The 15690-nt window shown below is 52.4% G+C and overlaps 1 protein-coding gene and 2 non-coding genes across 3 annotated transcripts; all 3 read left to right on the top strand.

Moving 5' to 3' along the window:
• The first annotated feature begins 2344 nt into the window (after nucleotides 1-2344).
• On the top strand, nucleotides 2345-6942 carry LOC118355818 (uncharacterized). Its single transcript, XM_049113783.1, has 4 exons — nucleotides 2345-2395; nucleotides 4145-4418; nucleotides 5977-6106; nucleotides 6473-6942. Exons 1-4 carry the CDS (start codon nucleotides 2345-2347, stop codon nucleotides 6714-6716), a joined length of 699 nt encoding a protein of 232 aa, XP_048969740.1. The 3' UTR covers nucleotides 6717-6942.
• LOC118355876 (U2 spliceosomal RNA) lies at nucleotides 5406-5596 on the top strand. The gene has a single exon (XR_007413310.1). It is a non-coding gene; the product is annotated as a U2 spliceosomal RNA (small nuclear RNA).
• A 3337-nt stretch (nucleotides 6943-10279) lies between the features above and the next one.
• On the top strand, nucleotides 10280-10470 carry LOC112655701 (U2 spliceosomal RNA). Its single transcript, XR_003133839.2, has one exon. It is a non-coding gene; the product is annotated as a U2 spliceosomal RNA (small nuclear RNA).
• Nucleotides 10471-15690: the final 5220 nt, after the last annotated feature.

The raw sequence follows: 15690 nt of genomic DNA, 5'->3' as shown, positions 1-15690 counted from the left end.
CGAGTGACTGGGCCTCCGGCTTAGAGGATTTAAACCCGGCTCCTTCAAGTAGCTCTCAACTCGCTCTGCCTGCCTGACCGACCGACCGCCCCCTTACCCTTCTGGAACAAAAGTCGGGCAGATGGGGTCAGAAGTACACAGGTCTTCCTCGGTAGGGATGGAAAAGTCCTTCTTCCAGATCGGTCTATGGCAGCGTTTGAGCACCCTGGTGGCACACCGGAATCTCCTGGGCCTTCATTTAAATCAGACTCCTGTCCCAGCACGGCCGAGGAGCAATCGAATTGGAGTCTCCGGGGTGGGGCCGAGGCTGCTGTACTTCCCAACCTGCCAGACGTTCCTGTTGCACGGTGTGCCTCCAGAAGCACTCCTTGGAGCACCTGGGAAGATGCCGCCGGTCACCTTGTCCTGAACCCTGAATGTCCTGTGACAGACACGGAAAGCGGTGGATGCGCTCCTGCAAATCCGGGCATGAGTCGCTTTAGATTTATTTTTTTTTTTAATTTATTTATGATAGACATAGAGAGAGGGGGGTGGGGCAGAGACACAGGCAGAGGAGAGGGAGAAGCAGGCTCCATGCCGGGAGCCCGACGCGGGACTCGATCCCGGGACTCCAGGATCGCGCCCTGGGCCAAAGGCAGGTGTGAAACCGCTGAGCCACCCAGGGATCCCCCATGATTCGCTTTAGGACAACAGTCTCGGACTGGCGTGGTGTTTAGCACACCGTAGGCACTTGGCGTACCGAAGAGGAAATAACGGATTCCCTGGTCCTGGCACAGACAGGAGGCCACCCAGTCTAGACTGTGGGGAGGCCCTTGGACCCTGTACGGGAATCTGCGGAGACCCAGTGCCAGACGGAGCTTCTGTGCTGCGCTGCTGCTCTGCGGAACCGGATGGGCACCGCCCTTCCCAAACCCACCCTCCAAATTTGTTTTAGATGTGGAGACTGATGACACCACCCGTGAGGGGATGAGAAGGTTGACAGCTCACATAATGAGGCTTTCCAGGGAGACCGAGGTGGCTCCCAGGCAGATTCAAAAAGGGCTTGAGAGCAAGGGGTCAGTCAGTGTGTTTATGGTGGTGAGTGGAGGGCCTGGGATAAGGCTTTTTATCAGCTCCATCGACCAGAGGGAGGTCAGGAGGAGAGGAGGGAATGGCAAGGCTTCAAAGCTGTGGGCAGTCAAACGTCCAGACCAGGTCAGACTCTCCCACAAGCTGCTTTCTCCTCTAGGGAATGGGGATGGGAAGCCGCCTTCCATGGGCACGGTACAGATGACTCGGGACCTTAAGTGATCCTGCCTTCGTGCCTTCCACGGTGAGCAATCAACAGACGTCCATTGGATCAGAGTCTGATGTAATGAGAAGGGGGTGGGGTGGGGGGGCAGGGGAAGGGTTCAGGTTCCCGTGAGAAGCTGAACCTGCTGGCCAAGTTTGGGGTACGAATGAGCCTGTGAGGGAAGGGACACCGGGGTGAGGGAGCGATTATGGTAGGCAAGAGCCCACCCGAAGCAAGCATCCCCCCCGGGGCAGTTCTGAGGCCCAGATCACAACTTCCAGGTGGCTGGGGGGGGGGGGGGTCAGCCTGAGGCAAACTGGCCCCCTCCCCAAGGCCCCCCACTCTTGCCTCAGACTGCAACGTCCCGGGTTCCTCCCTCCTGTCGACATGTCCTGAAATTCTGACTTGCACTGAAATTCTGACCTGAAGCTCCCCTAAGACGTCGGGCAGGCCTTCGTGACTCAGCTGGCTTTGTGTTCCATCCCACCTTCTCATTTATTGAGTAAGCCTCTCAGGCTCCTGGTCGGGACACAGAGCCACGTGGCTCGAGAGGCCTTGGACCTCAAAGGGGTCATGGCCAGGTGGGAGCCACAGCCTGGTGTTCCTCTCTCACAGTCCCCTGCACAGGGATCACGGCGTTGTGGCCATTTGGCCACGTGTCTTATCCAGTCCGGTCCTGGCCCCCCCCCCCCCCCCCCCCCCCCCCCCCCCCCCCGCCCGCCCCCCGTAGGGGGCCGCGAGGCGACAGGAATCCTGTCTGGCTTCTCTCTACTCCCAGGACCAAGCCCCGCCCTGGTGGGTGGAGTCGCAAGTGATAAAGGACTGTTGGTTACGTTGGAACCGGTGGTGATGGCAGAAGGCCCAGAGTCCAGTGGGGTGGGATCCGGACCCCAGCTCAGCCGCTGGCAGATATGTCCTCCTGGGCAGATCCACTTACTTCCCCAGGGTAAAACAAACAAGCACACATGCTTTATCACTGGGCCTCCTGGTCTGAGGGTCCGTCCACTCTGTACTGCCTGTCGCTTTCCAAAGGGGCATCCATTCTCTTGAGGATTCTCCGTGCAAGTCACCATGCACCACCACCACCACCATCACCACCCCTCCCCCAACCATGAATCCCTAGTGGGCAGGAATCAGATCACAGTCGCCTTTCAGTGTTGGGCTCTGTCTGATTCAGCGTGCCCAGCCATCATCTGCGTGGAACGGATAGGTCAGTCCTGTGGCCTCAAAGAACCAAAGGTGGTTTCTTCAATGTGTTCTGCTCTTTCTTTCTTTCTTTCTTTCTTTCTTTCTTCTTTCTTTCTTTCTTCTTTCTTTTTTTTTAAAGTAAGCTCTTGGCCCAATGTAGGGCTTCAACTCATGACCCTGAGATCAAGGATCTCACGCTCTACCAACAGCCAGCCAAGCACCCCTGTTCTGCCCCCCCCCCCGTTTTTTTGCTTGTTTGTTTGTTTTTAAGATTTAACTTATTTGAGAGAGAGCGAGAGAGCTTGTGTGCAGGCACACGTTAGCGGGGAGAGGGGCAGAGGGACAGGATCTCAGGCAGACATCCACCGCCCACACCCCCACCCACCTTCTCCCACTCTGAGCCCAGAACCCAAGGCGGGACTTGATCTCAGGACCCTGTGATCTTGACCTGAGTCCAAATCAAGGGTCCCACGCCTAACCCACGGAGCCACCCAGGCGCCCCCCTGCTGTGCTACTTTTGAAAAAACATCCAAAGGCAGGGGGTGGGCACCCGGTTGGCTTCGTGGTAGAGCACCGAGAAATTACTTGAAAATCAGATCTTTAAAAAAGAGACGAGGAAAAAAAAATCCAGGCATGTTACAAAAATGTACGTGTGGTGCACTTTAGGATCGGAGGTGGCCTCTGATACACTGTACTGCAAGGTAGACACCAAATGGCTGAAGATTCAGGTGTTGAGAAAGAAGTAGAAAAAGACCTAAGGGAAGATGTGGGACATTATTTTATAACCTCATGGTGAAGTCCTTTCTAACGCTGACTCAAGGTGGAAAAACTATTTACTTAAAAAACGGATCGATGGGATGACATGAAAGAGGACTTTTTAAAAGTCTACTTAGGGGATCCCTGGGTGGCGCAGCGGTTTGGCGCCTGCCTTTGGCTCAGGGCGTGATCCTGGGGACCCGTGATTGAATCCCACATCGGGCTCCCTGCATGGAGCCTGCTTCTCCGTCTGCCTGTGTCTCTGCCTCTCTCTCTCTTTCTCTGTGTGACTATCATGAATAAATAAATAAAATCTTAAAAAAAAAAAAGTCTACTTAGGTATTTATTTAGTAATGTCTACGTCCAGCGTGGGGCTCGAACCCAGGCCCCGCCCTTCCCACTGAGCCACCGGGCGCCCCCGAAAGCTACCTTTCAGTGGGTGAACCTTCGGCACCTGGCATCGTCTCCCTACGCAAGGCCCGGAGACGGCTGTGCAACAGAAGAAAATACTCCAGGCTTCGATTACAGACGCGGGGCCAGAGCCCTGAATATGTAAATGACAGATAGAAGCCGAATCAAGGACCGAGCCAGGAAGGGGCCGGAGTCCCCGACCCGAGAGTTCAGAGAGAGAAAATAAGCTTGGCTCTGACCCGCGCACACGCACGGGAGGAGACGCTCGGCGGGAGGAGGGAGGCGCAAGTCAAGGTTGCGCTAAGGTCGTCTTCCTCTTCTTCTTCTTCCTTTTTAAGATTTATTTATTCATCACACACACACACACACACACACACACACACACAGAGGGAGAGACACAGGCAGAGGGAGAAGCAGGCTCCATGCAGGGAGCCCCACGCGGGACTCGATCCCAGGTCTGCAGGATCACATCCCCGGCCAGACCGAAGGCAGGCGCCAAACCGCTGAGCCACCCAGGCATCCGCTAAGACCGGCCCTCACCCTGCTCCTCGCTTGTCCCCCTCCCCCAGAGAACCCAACTTTGACGCCACGCGGGGTCGCCGGCGAGACGGGGGAAGTAGATGCTGCCCGAGAACGTCGGCCCGCGCTCTCGCAGTCACCGTCCCTGGCTCCCCGGAATCCAAGGGACCCTCGCGGCGAGGGTGGCCGGCACCGCGACAAGGGCGCACGCACCGGGAGGGCACAAGGGCTCACGACAGGCCTCGGCAGATCGCAGTTTGCAGGCGTTTGGGTGCGTGCGTTGGACCGCGCGCGAGGAAACGGGGGTGGTTCTATTCCGTGAACGCGACCCGGGGACATCCCCTTCTCGGGACGGAACCGGTCGCGCGGGCTGGGACTCTGGGGTGGAAGATGGCCCGAAGGACGCGGACGCGAGCAGAGAAGAGCCAAGCAGGGAGAGAGGGAGAGGGAGAGGGAGAGGGAGAGGGAGGCGTGGGGTGCTGGCTGAAGAGCCGCTTCGCCGTCGCCGTCGCCGTCGCGACGGATACTGGCTGGGGGTGCGGGAGGCGAGAGCTCCTGGGCTGAACCGCTGTGGAGTGTGCGGTGCGTGCCGGGGAGGGAAAGAGCGGTGACCGAAACCTCTCGAGAGGGCAGCCCCGGTGGCACAGCGGTATAGCGCCGCCTGCAGCCCGGGGTGTGATCCTGGAGACTCGGGGTCGAGTCCCAAGTCGGGCTCCCTGCATGAAGCCTGCTTCTCCCTCTGCCTGTGTCTCTGCCTCTCTCTCTGAATGAATAAATTAAAAAAAAAAAAAAAAAAAAAGAAACCTCCCGAGAGCCCCGGGAACTGCGGCCGTGTCAGCCGTCCCTCCGCGGTGCCCGGCAGTCGCCGCGCCTCCTCCGGGGTCCTGGCGCGGGATTTGTCCACGCGGGGAGGTGGGCCGCTAGCTGGGTGGGCTCTGGCTCTCGGCGAGCGGAGGCGGTCCGGAGGGCGGAGCCGGGCCTGGGTGGCCGCACCTCTTCCGGCAGCCAGAAGGAGGCGGGGCATGCAGATGCAGATTAGAAACGGCCGTTCGGCGCGGGCAGGACGGGGCAACCAGGGACATGCGATTTGCCGCTCGTAGTGAAGAGGAGGAAACATCTACCCCAGAGTCTCGCGCTGGGGACGGCCGTGTTGTGGACGACGTGAAGGAAATCAGGCCGGGAGCGAGGGTTAAGCTTGTCACCGTGAGTGAAATAGGGATGGTGGGAACATGGTACCCCGGTGGCCCGGGTGCCCGACATCGCTTCTCGGCCTTTTGGCTAAGATCAAGTGTAGTATCTGTTCTTATCAGTTTAATATCTGATACGTCCTCTATCCGAGGACAATATATTAAATGGATTTTTGGAGCAGGGAGATGGAATAGGAGCTTGCTCCGTCCACTCCGCGCATCGACCTGGTATTGCAGTACCTCCAGGAACGGTGCACCCCCCCTTCACTCGCGGTTTCCGAAAAACAGACTTTGCTTTGGTCGCTGCTTGAACTGCGGTTATGAGCCTTTTTCTTCGGGTGCGGCAGCTCCGCCGCGGGGGTCTTGTCTCGTCGATCTTGTTTTCCCCGTCGTGCTTAGGCTCCCCCCGGGTTTAAGGCGGCGGCTCCGTTCGTGTTCGCGGGATCAGCTTCTCCCTTTTCTCCCCGCCGCTCTCCTTGCCTCTGCTATCTTCCGCCGCTTTTGCCTGCGGAGGGCGTGCGTCCCTGCGCCCTCTTCAGGTAGCGCTTCTCTCTCCTGCCGCGGGGCTTCCCTCCGCGTTGTTGTCCCTTACCCCCCCCCCCAGCCTCAGCCCTGCAGCCTGCGCCCTCGCTTCCCTTACAGGCTCCAACGTTCGGCAACCTGGCCGCCTGTCTCCCCAACCCACTCGCGTCGTTCCCGGTGATCTCAGCAGCCGCTCCGCCGATCCCTCCCGACACCTGGCCTCTCGGTTCTTCCCTCCCTCCGCCCTTCGGTACCTACCACTCTTCACCGTCCCTTCGCCCCCACCCCACCCCCCGAACCCCCCATGTCCCGCATCCCCGTTGACCGAGAAGAATTTCCCTGCACGTACCCTCGGCTCCCGTGCAGCGTTCTTGGGGCCATCTGGGCCACTGAACGTAGCTGGCAACAAGCACACCACCAGGCTCGGGCTCATCCCGCTCACCTCAGCTCTCGGTGTGCCAGGGAAAACTAGACACCGTCCACATTTGCCACCGGGCATCCGTCCAAGGGGCCCTCACACACAAGAAGTCAAAATAAACCATAGCGGAAAACAGCTTTATTAAAAATCGATTTAAACGTAGCACTCTCACATTTTAAATGACTTCATACTTTCCAGGTTCTCAAGGTCTAAATACCTGAATCCGGGGACATCCTCCAAATGCCAGGCAGGAACTGCTCATTGGCTGTCATACCCGTCGGTGACCTCAAATGCATCTCCAACAGGTTCTGGCTTGCCACGACTTCTGGTTCTTCTCGCACTTGCATTGTCAAAAACACAACAGTTGAAAATGTTCGTGGCTTACGGTGTTGTTGAGTTGCAGAAAAATCCATCTCTAGGATATGGTCATTTGCACATATGAGGTCGGAGATCTCCCTCATGTAACTCCTCTCACCATCCTCATTTAGAGACCAGTCCTGGGAAGCCTGGGTGGCTCAGCAGTTGAGCGTCTGCCTTTGGCTCAGGGTGCGATGTCACCACGGTCCCGGGATCGAGTCCCGCATGGGGCTCCCTGCTTGGAGCCTGCTTCTCCCTCTGCCTATGTCTCTGCCTCTCTGGTGAATGAATGAATGAATGAATGAATGAATGAATGAATAAATATAATCTTAAGAAAACAAACAAACATATACCAGTCCAGTCCTTTGCTTTCATCTTCCGATCCCTCTGACAGTCTCACACTTCGACTCACGGAAATAGGCTCCTCTGTCAGTGTTCTTTTCTTCATCATCCGGGTGAAAAGATGAAGATTTCCGAATTCTCTCTTGCATTCAACAAAAGCAAAATTGGGCCTGCAAGGATGTTGTCTCCCATCTGCTTGTCTACCTTCCGGAAAGAGGAATCGGTGCGTCTTTTATGGCGACAAGGCCAGGAGAAAGCCGAAGGATGGTGGACTTGCTTCGCCACCCGCTGCAACACCCCTCTGAGGGGTTCCTTCATTCCTCCACCTCCCGATCCTTGTAGACTTCTTCGTCCTTGCAGACAGGCAAAAATATTCCTAGGATGATGAAATAGCAGATCGTGTGGAGATACAGGGAAAATAGGACCGCTGAGACCCTGTGACGGGACTTCAGTTTTGAGAGAGAGAGAGAGAGAGAGAGAGAGAGAAGAGCAGCGGCAGAAGCTGGCCCGCCACTCACAGCTAGGCTGTGGTGGTCTCCGGTTGGACATAAACGGTTTCACACAGCGGCGGCGTCCTTAAAAACAAGAGCCAGTTATTTTACTAACCAAATGAGTCTATCTAGGAATGGCGGAGGAAGCCCGGTTAGGGACATGCAAGCCGTGGTGAACCTCGGGCAGGTCCCAGGAGGCAGAGGGAAGGTCAGCTTCTATTTAGGCTTTAGGAGGAAACTGGGGAGGGAGGCTTGCTTTGAACGAAAGCTCACTGGAAAAGAACAAGAGTGTGAGATTGTGGCAGTTTCTCATTAAGTGCAAGCGGTGGTTCCTGCCTTGTTGCTGTGGCAAGGAGGGCTCTATCCTTCTCCTTCTTTTTTCTTTCTTTTTTCTTTCTTTTTTTTTTTTTTTTGGATTTTATTTATTCACGAGACACACACAGAGAGAGGCAGAGACACAGGCTGAGGGAGAAGCAGGCTCCCTGCGGTGAGCCTGATGTGGGACTGGATCCCAGGACTCCAGGATCGTGATCTGAGCCAAAGGCAGAGGCTCAACCACTGAGCCGCCCCAGGCGCCCTTATCCTTCTTGTTCTTAAAAGGCAGGAGATGAACTCCCTACGTGAAAAGGTTCTCCCTCGTCAGAATAAGTTTTAACGATTTCCTGCTAGTTAGTCAGGCTGCAAAGGAGTGGTATGTGCCTGAGGGCTCCCCTTTCAGGGCTTCTTGACTCCATCTTACAGGAGATCTCCTTTATTTATTGTCAACATCAACATCGGACAAGGCCGCTCTGTGACCTTGACGAACTGAATCAAGACAGAAACAAGACCACTCCGTGGTCACGTCAGAACGGAGACAAAACAGAAGAATGTCCGAACAACAAAATGAGACCAAACATCCCCTGTGCTGGCTAGTTGGAGTAACTGCTACTACTTTTTACCAGTTTGCGGCTTTGGCCTCGCTCTAGCCTCCCTTTCTTCTGGGTAAGATTTACTCAACCACCCAAATCACCAAATGACCCCGACTTTCCGGAAAGCCTCTTGTAGGGTCTCGGAGATCTTTTTTCTTCTCCACTTTGAGGTCCTTGGCGGAGGGGGGTGGGTGGGTGGATGGGCTGGGGCTTTGTAAAACCAAAGACAAGAGGAAACACGTTTATTAGTGTGTGTATCTTATATATACATGGGAGAAAATCAGGGGTGAGGAACTCAATGGGCTGGCTAGGACTTGGGCATGCACAGCCCCTCAAAACAAAAGGAACAGAACACACACACACATACACACACACACAACCGCCCCCACCTCACGATACATGTTCAGAGAAGTGACAAGACACTTTGCTATGAGTTTCTAGGGTGTAGGAACAGTGGAAGGCGAGGCCCGGCCAGTAAAGTCTGTTACGGAGAGTCCTCTGGTGCCAGTCTCTCTGGGCCGATGAGGATCTAGGGTTGTCGGCGACTAACTCCTGTACACATCTACGGGCAGAGTTCTTCCTTCTGTTTCAGCTCAAAACAATCCTCATGCCAGAGTGGCATACTGGGGAGCGGGGTCAGCAAAATCCGCTACCCTTCAACCTCCCATTCGACGGGAAGGCCTCGCTCCCTTAAACTCTCCGGCAAGCCCACGTCCCAGACACACGTTAAGAAGCCACTCCGGGGATCCCTGGGTGGTGCAGTGGTTTAGCGCCTGCCTTTGGCCCAGGGCGTGATCCTGGAGACCCGGGATCGAATCCCACGTCAGGCTCCCGGTGCATGGAGCCTGCTTCTCCCTCTGCCTGTGTCTCTGCCTCTCTCTGTGTGTGTGTGACTATCATAAATAAACTAAAAAAAAATTTTTTAAAAAGAAGCCACTCCGGACACCCTCGCACCGAGGCGCCGCGCGGTGCCCCGTGGTGCGCGTCCCCTCTCACTTTTGCAGCAAGCGATGATGACCCGATTCATCTCGTTCCGGGTGTGTTCCTGGTGGCCTCTGCCTGGATGGCACCGACGAGTCATTGAGGGTCCACGGAAGGACCCACACGGTAACCGCAATACGGAAAGAGTTTTGCTCTGTTTAAAAAGCAACGTTTTCTCTCTCTCTCTCTCTCTCTCTCTCTCTCTTTTTCCCCCGTCGGAAGGCCCGTAGAAGGGACAAGTCATGAAACACGGATATTCGCAGACAGAACTGCTCAAAAGAGAAACTTGAAAAAGGAAGGAGAGAAAAGGTTGTTGATCTCCTCTCTTAACTCGTAGGGCAAGACAAGTTGGTAAAAGGGCAGAGGGATGGATGAGATACGCGTCTGCATCTGCGTCGGCGGACGTACCTACCTGACACAGAGGTCAGATGACGTTAGGGGGTGCTCACGGTAGAAATCTTTCAACGTAGCTGCACGTTCGAAAAGATGTTCAAAAGGAAAAGAGGAGAAATGCCGCATGAAGCTGTTTGCACCTGTCTTTCCCGTCCCGGGCTTTCTCCAAGGAAACGAGGCCGGAGGAGCTTTCCGGCTACCGGGCTACCCGGCTACCCGCGCGTTTCCGTTCCAGCGCGGGAGGGCGGGCGCGGAGCGCAGGAAACCAGGAAACGGCGTGGGGGGAAGGGGCGGGACATGCAAATTAACATGGCTGCTTCTCCCGGGAGCTATGGGAGCAAGACCATAAAAATCGCAAAAGCCCCAGACAAGTTAAAGATCTGACAAGCTGCGTATGTTTTATGAGTTGTGAGGGTGACAGACTGTCAAGTCTGGGGGAAGAGGGTGGGCTTTCGTTTGAGGGTGACTTTTCTCACCGTGACTTTAAAGATGTTGGAGAGGGAGGGTGTGCAGGCGCCGCAGAGCTAAGCGTTATCGCTTCTCGGCCTTTTGGCTAAGATCAAGTGTAGTATCTGTTCTTATCAGTTTAATATCTGATACGTCCTCTATCCGAGGACAATATATTAAATGGATTTTTGGAGCAGGGAGATGGAATAGGAGCTTGCTCCGTCCACTCCGCGCATCGACCTGGTATTGCAGTACCTCCAGGAACGGTGCACCCCCTCGGGGGGAATTCTCAGTTGTTAAAGGAAAGCTAAGCTCTACGTTGCAGGAAGCGTGGCAGTCGCTAGGCTTGCGGCCCGTTTCTCCTCTGTCTCGGTCTTCCGTCGGGGCTGGTGTGTGACGATGATGATGTTTGCCTTGTTCTTTCTTATATGGTTTCTAGGAGACTGGCTCTCAAGCCCGGCTGCAGCCTACGAGTTTACCAGTCAACCTTTTTCCCGTTCTCCTTGGGGCACTCTGACACGAGAGGTCTCGTCTCCCATCTTCTGTCTGCCTGCGCTTAGCGTTCCCGAACTTTTGGGAACTCTAACGTTAACCGTACCGGGTCGGAAGGAATAGATGTATTGACTCTTCCTATCCATGAACACAATTTTGCTTCCTTTCCTCTTTTTTAAGTTTGCGGGTGTTCTCCTTTTTTGCTTTCCTTTTTTGAGAGAGGGAGCCAAGGAGCCCGACGTGGGCCTTCACCCCGGATCATGACCTGAGCGGAAGGCGGACGCTTAGCTAACTCAGCCACCTGCGCCACCCAGGGATCCCCGGACTGTGTCTTTCAAAAACATGGTCCAGGGCAGCCCCGGTGGCGCAGCGGTTTAGCGCCACCTGCAGCCTGCGGGGTGATCCTGGAGACCCGGGATCAAGTCCCACGTCAGGTTCCCTGCATGGAGCCTGCTTCTCCCTCTGCCTGTGTCTCTGCCTCTCTCTCTCTGTGTGTCTCTCATGAATAAATAAATAAAATCTTTAAAAAAAAAAAAAAAAAAAAAAAAAACATGGTCCATTTTGTAGGGGAGCAAATTGTCCTCTACCTTTTTAGCATCCCAGCGTGAGTCCGTAATTTATGATTGACAAGAGAAAAGCATACACATTTAATCGAGGTTTTCAGAACAGTGCAGCCTTCCCCAGGAAATGAAGTCCTGACAGAAAGTTAAACTTTGAGTATGTCTCATGCTCAGTGAAGAGTGGACTGTTGCGTAGAAAGGATAGGTCAAAGAACGTGAGTGAAGGTACTAAACTTGGGAAATGACAGTTCTCTGGGTTTGTTTTTTTTTTTTTTTTTTAAGATTTTTTAAAAATTGGGGATCCCTGGGTGGCTCAGCGGTTTAGCGCCTGCCTTTGGCCCAGGGCGCGATCCTGGAGACCGGGGATCGAGTCCCACGTCGGGCTCCCACCCTGCATGGAGCCTGCTTCTCTGCCTGTCTCTCTCTCTCTCTCTCTCTCTCTCTCTCGGTGTGTGTGTCTCTCATGAATAAATAAAATCTTTTTTTTTTAATTTTTATTTATTTATGATAGTCACACACAGAGAGAGAGAGGCAGAGACATAGGCAGAGGGAGAAGCAGGCTCCATGCACCGGGAGCCGGACGTGGGATTCGATCCCGGGTCTCCAGGATGGCACCCTGGGCCAAAGGCAGGCGCTAAACCGCTGCGCCACCCAGGGTTCCCAATACATAAAATCTTAAAAAAAGAAAAGAAAAAGAAAAAGAAAGGGGAACCCTTATACACAGTTGATGGGAATCCAAGCTGGTGCAGCCACTCTGGAAAACAGCAGTTCCTCAAAAAGTTGAAAATAGAGTTATCCTACAACACAACAGTTGCACTGCTGGATATTTACCGCAAAGATACAAACGCAGTGATTTGAAGGGACACCTGCACCCCATAGTTTATAGCAGCAAAGTCCACAATAGCCAAACTATGGAAATAGCCCAGATCTCCATCGACAGATGAATGGATACAGATGTGGTCTGTATATCTATCTATCTAATCTATCTATCTATCTATCTATCTATCTATCTATCTATCTATCTATCATCTGTATGTATGTGCATATGTATACGTATATGTATGTATACATATACAATGGACTACTACTCAGCCATCAACAAAATTGAATTCTTGCCATGTGCAACGATGTGGATGGGACTAGAGGATATTATGCTAAGCAGAATAACTCAATCAGAGAAAGACAATTATATGATCTCATTCATGTGGAATTTAAGGAACAAACCAGATCATAGGGGAAGAGAGGAAAAAATAAGACAAAATCAGGGAGACAAACTATAAGGGACTTAATCATATGAAACAAAGTTGAAGGTCACTGGAAGGGAGAGGGGTGGGAGAACGGGGTAACCGGGAGGTCGACATTAAGGAAGGAATGTGATGTAAGGAACTCTGGGTGTTATCAAACATTGGTGAATCGCTGACCTCTACCTCTACCCCAAGGTCGAACTTGTTAATAAACCCTCATGTAAACAAAGAAAAAAATAAACCCTTATGTACTTGCATCGGTGTCGGCTCCTTGGTGGTTTCTTGGATTCCCAATCTTGGGCACAACATTTGGGGGCTCATCAGGGATCCAAGAGACCCCCAGGACCCCATCCGGAGGGTCCACGCCTAGTGAGTACCAACTTTTTCTACCTGTGTCTTTGTTATTTTCTGAGAGCTCTATACTGTATTTTTACCTGTAGGAATTCCATTCTGTATTACATTGACATTGGCTTAGGTGTACGCGCTGGCAGGCCGTCGACCGGGGGTCTCGGGAGACATCCCTTGCCTCTGCCAGGAGGACGAAGTCCTCATCTGTGAGGAGGGCCGACTGCCAGCCCTTCAGTTTACTTTCTGTTTTGTCTCCGCAGCCGCCCTGGAACGTTTGTCTGTGTTACTGTGTCTTTAACTGTCATAACTGTTTGTGCCTTGGTGTGGACTGGGGACATAATGGGGCAGACACAAACCACCCCCCTGTTTCTTACGCTCTCCCCATTTCTCTGATGTTAAAGAAAGAGCTCATAATCTGAGCATAGACATAAGGAGAGAGAAATTTCAGACTTATTGCATGTCAGAATGGCCAACCTTTGACACAGGATGGCCCCAAGAAGGAACTTTCCACCTACTTATTATCTTACAGGTTAAGGCCGTGATCTTCAGAAATAAACCAGATGGCCACCCTGACCAGGTGCCCTCTACATCCTGGCCTGGCAAGACATGACTGAGAATCCTTCTCCTTGGCTAAAACTATTTTTACCCCCCCCCCCCCCAAAAGCAGGACCTACCAAGATTCTAGCCCTATGGAAAGGCCAAGAAGGAGACTGGCTCTAAGACCAAAAAGCCCCTTTATATAATGTATTTATAGTTTCAGAGGTAGAGGTCAGCGATTCACCAATGTTTGATAACACCCAGAGTTCCTTACATCACATTCCTTCCTTAATGTCGACCTCCCGGTTACCCCGTTCTCCCACCCCTCTCCCTTCCAGTGACCTTCAACTTTGTTTCATATGATTAAGTCCCTTATAGTTTGTCTCCCTGATTTTGTCTTATTTTTTCCTCTCTTCCCCTATGATCTGGTTTGTTCCTTAAATTCCACATGAATGAGATCATATAATTGTCTTTCTCTGATTGAGTTATTCTGCTTAGCATAATATCCTCTAGTCCCATCCACATCGTTGCACATGGCAAGAATTCAATTTTGTTGATGGCTGAGTAGTAGTCCATTGTATATGTATACATACATATACGTATACATATGCACATACATACAGATGATAGATAGATAGATAGATAGATAGATAGATAGATAGATAGATTAGATAGATAGATATACAGACCACATCTGTATCCATTCATCTGTCGATGGAGATCTGGGCTATTTCCATAGTTTGGCTATTGTGGACTTTGCTGCTATAAACTATGGGGTGCAGGTGTCCCTTCAAATCACTGCGTTTGTATCTTTGCGGTAAATATCCAGCAGTGCAACTGTTGTGTTGTAGGATAACTCTATTTTCAACTTTTTGAGGAACTGCTGTTTTCCAGAGTGGCTGCACCAGCTTGGATTCCCATCAACTGTGTATAAGGGTTCCCCTTTCTTTTTCTTTTTCTTTTCTTTTTTTAAGATTTTATGTATTGGGAACCCTGGGTGGCGCAGCGGTTTAGCGCCTGCCTTTGGCCCAGGGTGCCATCCTGGAGACCCGGGATCGAATCCCACGTCCGGCTCCCGGTGCATGGAGCCTGCTTCTCCCTCTGCCTATGTCTCTGCCTCTCTCTCTCTGTGTGTGACTATCATAAATAAATAAAAATTAAAAAAAAAAGATTTTATTTATTCATGAGAGACACACACACCGAGAGAGAGAGAGAGAGAGAGAGAGAGAGAGACAGGCAGAGAAGCAGGCTCCATGCAGGGTGGGAGCCCGACGTGGGACTCGATCCCCGGTCTCCAGGATCGCGCCCTGGGCCAAAGGCAGGCGCTAAACCGCTGAGCCACCCAGGGATCCCCAATTTTTAAAAAATCTTAAAAAAAAAAAAAAAAAAACAAACCCAGAGAACTGTCATTTCCCAAGTTTAGTACCTTCACTCACGTTCTTTGACCTATCCTTTCTACGCAACAGTCCACTCTTCACTGAGCATGAGACATACTCAAAGTTTAACTTTCTGTCAGGACTTCATTTCCTGGGGAAGGCTGCACTGTTCTGAAAACCTCGATTAAATGTGTATGCTTTTCTCTTGTCAATCATAAATTACGGACTCACGCTGGGATGCTAAAAAGGTAGAGGACAATTTGCTCCCCTACAAAATGGACCATGTTTTTTTTTTTTTTTTTTTTTTTTTTAAAGATTTTATTTATTTATTCATGAGAGACACACAGAGAGAGAGAGGCAGAGACACAGGCAGAGGGAGAAGCAGGCTCCATGCAGGGAACCTGACGTGGGACTTGATCCCGGGTCTCCAGGATCACCCCGCAGGCTGCAGGTGGCGCTAAACCGCTGCGCCACCGGGGCTGCCCTGGACCATGTTTTTGAAAGACACAGTCCGGGGATCCCTGGGTGGCGCAGGTGGCTGAGTTAGCTAAGCGTCCGCCTTCCGCTCAGGTCATGATCCGGGGTGAAGGCCCACGTCGGGCTCCTTGGCTCCCTCTCTCAAAAAAGGAAAGCAAAAAAGGAGAACACCCGCAAACTTAAAAAAGAGGAAAGGAAGCAAAATTGTGTTCATGGATAGGAAGAGTCAATACATCTATTCCTTCCGACCCGGTACGGTTAACGTTAGAGTTCCCAAAAGTTCGGGAACGCTAAGCGCAGGCAGACAGAAGATGGGAGACGAGACCTCTCGTGTCAGAGTGCCCCAAGAAGAACGGGAAAAAGGTTGACTGGTAAACTCGTAGGCTGCAGCCGGGCTTGAGAGCCAGTCTCCTAGAAACCATATAAGAAAGAACAAGGCAAACATCATCATCGTCACACACCA

Source organism: Canis lupus, chromosome 9 (assembly GCF_003254725.2).
Source record: "Canis lupus dingo isolate Sandy chromosome 9, ASM325472v2, whole genome shotgun sequence".
Classification (NCBI taxonomy): domain Eukaryota; kingdom Metazoa; phylum Chordata; class Mammalia; order Carnivora; family Canidae; genus Canis; species Canis lupus.
Note: the sequence above shows the minus strand (reverse complement) of the source record. Positions and strands in the feature narration are given on the sequence as shown.

What these genes read in the sequence shown, in the direction of transcription:
- LOC118355818 (XM_049113783.1), top strand. Translation starts at nt 2,345, where the DNA reads ATGCACCACCACCACCACCATCACCACCCCTCCCCCAACCATGAATCC. An exon ending in CGCAGTTTGCAGGCGTTTGG is followed by an intron (nt 4,419 to 5,976) that starts GTGCGTGCGTTG and finishes CTTCCCTTACAG; the next exon opens with GCTCCAACGTTCGGCAACCT. An exon ending in TTCCCTCCCTCCGCCCTTCG is followed by an intron (nt 6,107 to 6,472) that starts GTACCTACCACT and finishes CATACTTTCCAG; the next exon opens with GTTCTCAAGGTCTAAATACC.